We start from the raw sequence: 6,115 nt of genomic DNA, 5'->3' as shown, positions 1-6,115 counted from the left end.
ACAGTTTTCAGGAAGAAATAATCAGTTTTGATAACGCCAACTTGGATGGTGGAAAGCGCGTTGAGAGGAGTATTGTCATGATAGTATTGGATTCATTCTGAACTGAAGGCTTCAATCTTATATTGCAGTTTCTGAAAAAGAAAAAAATGGTCGGTCGGTAGCCGGTCGGTTCGACGTGGATGCTTTGTTCACTCACTCAAATTGACCGCCGTATTAGTCGGTGGTTCAAGCCCCAGGCTGAACGATCGATTTTCACTTGCTAACGTCCAACCCGTGTTAGGAATCACGTTGAAAGGTAAGACCTCGTTAGTCCTTAGCTCGCACAATTTTAGACTTCTGAGGGTTGTCGCTTGTAGGGGTGCGACAGCTGGTTAACAGAAAAAACCAGATTTTAACAGTTTTTTTTTAACTCATTATAATATACACAAAATAAAATCAAACAGTTTGATAGCATGATGGAAACTCAAAATGAATGTAGAAAAGAATTAGATTTTGGAATATATTACTTCATGTTGTTATGAAATTATATTTCATACATTTAAAATCCAAAGAAACTTTGATATGGATTTCAAAACTGAACATATATTCATTCAGTAATTTTCAAAGTACTCTTCAATTTATCACTCTAATATCAAATAATTTGATGATGAAAAATCTGAGAAAATTATGAGGTGGTGCCGTGTTCTATGAACTTTTTCCATGGAAAACTAGTGATGATAATTATTTTCCAGATCACTTTTCAATATAGTTTTGTAAATGATAAATTTCAAACACAGTTTTCATGCAAAGATATAAATCTGTTACAAAAATGTGAAGATTGGGAAACTAGAAATAGTAATACACTGTATTTAGGTGCGGTGTTGAAAAATCAAATGAGGTAAGAAGAAAATTGTCCTTCTCCACTAGAGTGGGCGAATGAAATTCGCAATATGAAAACGCACAAATGGTATTTTTTTAAACAGAATAAATTTACTATTAATTGAACTGATATATCTTCATTTGTGCTATTTCAAAACTGATTTCGTAACATATCTCAACGAATTTCCGAATTAATTATTAATTAATATTTCTAAACTATCTATAACTTTTCCTAACAGTAGGCATCTGCATCTTTCATTTCTCAAAAGCAATTCTTACATAACTGTTGCAATGAAATGTATCGCAGCAGAGGACCAAGTGTCATCTCTGACCGAATATAAATTATGCAAATTCGGGTGGAGAATACCATAAATAAAGTGAAGAGTGGAAGTGATACATTTTGTCGGAGCGTGAAAGTAAAATTCGCCTCATGAGGTGTGGCCCCGTATAAATACTGAGCCATTTCTTTCAAACCCCATCATTTCATCACTTTTCACATCCCAAGTTCAGCATGAGATTATTACTGGTAAGCAGTGATTATTCATAGGTGTACGAGTATGTATATGTTTTGTGTATTTATTTTTCTTGTGTGGTAACAAAGCGACGTTCTATACGTGTTAGTTGAGATTGTCAACAAAACTCATTCAATGGAAGTTATCAAAAAATCAAACACTTTAAATGATCCAAAAGTTGAAATTATATAAAAGTTTATTGAAATTATTGTCGTTTATTATTGTTGTTGTAGTAAAAGGATATTGAAAAAACATTATCATAGAGACTGGACATCTCAACATATTCTCAATAATGGCTGAAAAAGAACTTATTGATTTGTTCACGATTGTTTTCCTATAAACGACTTATCATTTATACAGAAAAAAATCACTGTAGGTGTTTGATTTAATTTTTTAGGTTTGATGATATATTTGAAATTTCTCGGTCACAATATTCAACTTTTGCCTGATTCAACCACATCTCCAGCTCGAATGAATTTTTTGTGGATTGTTTGCAGCTCAACATGATTAGACAGTTTTTCCGCCTCAATATTTTTATTTTCTCGTTCATCTGCACTTTTGGAAAAACCTCAAAAATCAACCGTCAAGTGTTTCAGTGACTTTAAAAAAAAACATTTGAATCCATAACAAAATTAACGTATCTGCGTTACTCGAATATGTTTATTCAGATATATTTCCCAAAATGTTACTAGTTACATAACCTTACAATATAGAGATGAGAAAACGAATCCATCTTCAAATAAAGTTTTTTATAGGAAAAAATGTCAAATAATCAAAGAAGGTGGAATAAGGTTTGAAGGTAATGAATACTTGTGTAGAAATAAGGGAGGGCACCAATTTCTTCTTTGGGTTCGTAATCGACACATAAAGATACTTGAGTAAACACACATTTGTTTTTCCAAAATCAGAGGGTGCAGCGTGTCCGGTATTTTACCAAATGAATGTACTTTTTATAAGATTTCTAGATTCTATGACGAGCAAACAAAAAATATTTCAATTGAAGTATAACATCTTTTTGATCCGAGCAAAATATGAAAACCGGTATTTTGTCATAACAGCATTCTTATATATTACAAGTGACCCATTGTGATCAACGAAGGACGCACATTTGACTGCAGCAAAAATTATATATTAATGAAATTTAGAGCTTGAAGTGAAAGATAAAATATGTTATGATTCAATGGAACAGTTTACAAAATGTTGGAATTGTATTTCTTCAAAATATTAACAGACTTAAAATCTTAAAAAGATATGTATAAAATAAAAAATTTAGGACTAAAATTTCATAACGGTGAATAAATGAAAGTTTAATGAACAAATCTCATAAACAATAAGGTATGTAGTATGTATTTGTAAATGAACGAACTATTTCGAAGTAGAGAAGTAGTAAACATTACATAAAAATAAAGTAAACTGAAAAGGAAATCGATTTGAAGTTGAAATTCTCTCGACTTTTTTAGGATCTTTGTATTATTTCGATAATACATGATTATTTTAAGGCCTTTCTGATGCATTATTATTCAAGCATTTTCGATAAAATTACTATTCCTATAACAATTTTTAAATATTATTTCATTCACGACGATCAATATGTTTCAGAATTATTTCATTTCATTCAATCATCATTTCTACTTGTTGGTTTTTTATTACCCACAATCTAAAAATTGAACACATTCAACTCTAAATTGAGAAAACTAGAAATTTCACTTATATACCTCTGAAGGGTATAATTTGTCGATAACGATATAGTTTCCCCTTGAATATGATAAATCAATGGATAAAATGATCCATATACTCAACTTCATGAATAACTAACTTTTCGGAAAGCTCTTTCTGAAATAATCAAATATTCAGATGTCATACTCGATAGTCAAAATGAACACACTCATACACACAGAATGTTATCTGACAATTGAATTTAATAAAGGCTGTTTTTTGGGTTTTCTGGCCGTAGTCCTGAGGCAGCAGTAGACGAAACCTCAGGCATAAAAACTTGCAGACCATGGCCAGAATATCCGAAAATATCCTCCGGCCGTGAAAGTTTCCATTCTAGAATTCAATTCAAGTTTGTATTTCCCTTTTCAGGCCAAGTACGATTCATCCCCACAGAGTTGGCTTATTCGTATGGTTAGATCGATTTCATTTCATTTGAGTTCTTGTTATTTTTTTTCATGTGTCCACAATATTTCATTTGTCTCACAATCAAGTATCTTGATATTTCTACAAAATAACCTCAACCGAAGAAACAAGATACGAGAATACGTTGAATACACAAAACTCATCTCCACTATAGGAAAAGTCAGAAAATTCAAAGAATTCAACTTTATGGAAACTGATCGTTCCAAGTAACCATTGCTAAGATTTGAACGTGTATATTCAGACTATCGAATATGACATCTGTTTCAACATGTTATTCTTTTGATTTCTATCAATGAAAGATAAACTTTCCAAATCGAAATGTTCATTTTTTACGAAGAATTTGAGTATTTGGGAATGAAAATAATCTTCAATAATTGAAACTTCAGAGGTTTGGACTACGTAGTAACTTTACAATTTGCCCTTCATTATACTAAAGCAGATTTTATGCTGATAGATGTTTAATTCATTTTTCAAAAAATAATTCAAATAAATCATGATTGTTCTTCATTATAAAGTCAGCTGAGTGTAATTATGAATACTAATGACAAAAAATGGTATACTATCAAGTAAGAAAAGTAATTTAATGGTTGAGAATCCTTAGGAATCTTAAAAATAGTTAGATCATTGTTAGCGGAATCTTCTATTTCAATACATTCATCATTTTATATAATTACGACATTCCATTTCTCCCCCAACAGTTCATTTCTTTGCTTTCAGATTTTATCATCTACATTGATTTTCTCGTCCCTTGTGAAATGCGGATACATCTCTGGACCCCATTCTGACCTAACTCCTCCACCACCATCATCAACATACGGGGTCGGGTACGGATCTGGACAAAGCAGCAGCTTCAACTTTGGATCTGTGAATGGATTATCCTCGTCACATGGACAATATGCAAGTGGGTTCAACTCTGGAATATCTACCGGGTACGATATTACCGGCAGAGGAAGTAGTTCGAGTGGAATTGGATTGGGTTCATTTGCTGGTCACGGAGGTTTCGGTAGTGGAACCAGCTCGAGTGGTTTCAGTTCAGATTATTCGGGAACACTCGGTTCAGGGTATGCCCAAGGAATAAATTCAGGTTACTCAGGTGGCTTGAGCTCTGGATTGTCTGGTGGATCTTTAGATATTGGTGGATTTTCTGGAGGATTTGGCGGTGGTGCATCCTTTTCACAAGGAGGAATCTATGGTTTGAATAGCTTGTCGCTGGGGTCTCTGGGAAACATCAATGGCGGAACTACTTACTCACACCAAACTCAAACGGTCAAAATTCCTGTACCACAACCATATCCTGTCTCAGTCTCTCGACCAGTACCAGTACCAGTGCCAGTACGTAGACCAGTGGAAGTACCACGTCCAGTTCGAGTTGAAGTACCTCAACCAGTCAAAGTAGTCGTTACAAAACCATATCCCGTCACGGTCTCGCGCCCTTACCCAGTTCCCGTCAAAGTGAAAGAATATGTCAAAGTACCAACCCCTGTGCATGTCAACGTACCCAAACCTTATCCAGTAGTGATATCCAAACCATATCCCGTATCTGTACCAACTAAAGTAGAAGTTAAAGTACCAGTACCTGTTAAAATATATACCAATGCTCAAATTGGTTCCACTTCCATTTCAAGTGGATTCGGATCTGATTTTGGATCTGGATCAGTAGGTGGTGGTTACTCTGGCGGATCTGGATTTGGAAGTGGTTACTCTGGTGATTTCGCTATTGGAGGCGGTTATGCATCTGCGAGTGGAATAAATTCCGGAAATATATTTGCAAGTGGAAGCGGATCTATTGGAGATGGATATGCCTCCGGATATTCTGGTGGATATTCAAGTGGAAGTGGGTCTTTTACTTCAAACGGCAATCTAGATTCTTTCAAACAAAACTCGTTCAGTGACACCAGTTCTGGATACGACTCTGGATCTGGATTCAACGTTGGACCTGCATATTCCTTCGGTAATTCCCATTCTGACTGCAGTAATAGTGTAGTCAGTGATAATTCCAATCAAGGTACAGCTTACGATAGTAATGGTGGTTACAAATATTGAATTTTTTCTGCTGACTAATTTATCTAGTCTATTTTTGAAGTGTACGAATGTTTAGTCTGTAGTAATAAATATTTATCGAAAACAATATTGTTTTCAATGTTGTTTATCGCCCTTGGACCACAAAAGATATCCAGTTAAGGTCACACTGAATGATTCATGAATGCAAACAGAAGTGAATTCACAAATTAAATTTTTAAAGGTGTAGATAATGGAAAAATATCATGAATACAAAAATGACTTCTAACTTATCGAATAATTCAAGAAATTAAGTATAATATATAATATAATATAATGAAAAATTATTGCAAATGCATGAATACTTCCTGCGGTGTTTTTATTCCTAGTTTCATTCATATTTTCCGTTAGAAATTAGATTTTTCAAAAGACATGTCAGTTCAGTGAATAAATTCAACGTTTGAGAATATATTTTGAAGTAGGATATTTCCAAGGATCTCTTGCGATTGAAAATAAATTTGGAACACAAGTTGCTCATCTGTGATTGACCTAGTTGTAGTGAGTTATAAAGGTGTGAGTTATGGTTCATTTTGGTTACTTACACAACA

General features: G+C 33.7%; 1 protein-coding gene across 1 annotated transcript; it reads left to right on the top strand.

Annotated features, from left to right (window-relative positions):
- Window positions 1-1,228: 1,228 nt before the first annotated feature.
- LOC111513828 (uncharacterized) lies at window positions 1,229-5,637 on the top strand. Its single transcript, XM_023170046.2, has 2 exons — window positions 1,229-1,384; window positions 4,227-5,637. Exons 1-2 carry the CDS (start codon window positions 1,370-1,372, stop codon window positions 5,550-5,552), a joined length of 1,341 nt encoding a protein of 446 aa, XP_023025814.1. The 5' UTR covers window positions 1,229-1,369; the 3' UTR covers window positions 5,553-5,637.
- The last annotated feature ends 478 nt before the right edge of the window (window positions 5,638-6,115 follow it).

Source organism: Leptinotarsa decemlineata, unplaced genomic scaffold (genome assembly GCF_025532065.1).
Source record: "Leptinotarsa decemlineata unplaced genomic scaffold, Ldec_3_MD MMD2_tig00004677_RagTag_RagTag, whole genome shotgun sequence".
NCBI classification, from domain to species: Eukaryota; Metazoa; Arthropoda; class Insecta; order Coleoptera; family Chrysomelidae; genus Leptinotarsa; species Leptinotarsa decemlineata.
The sequence above is the reverse complement of the archived record's forward strand: the minus strand, read 5'-3'. Positions and strand labels throughout refer to the sequence as shown.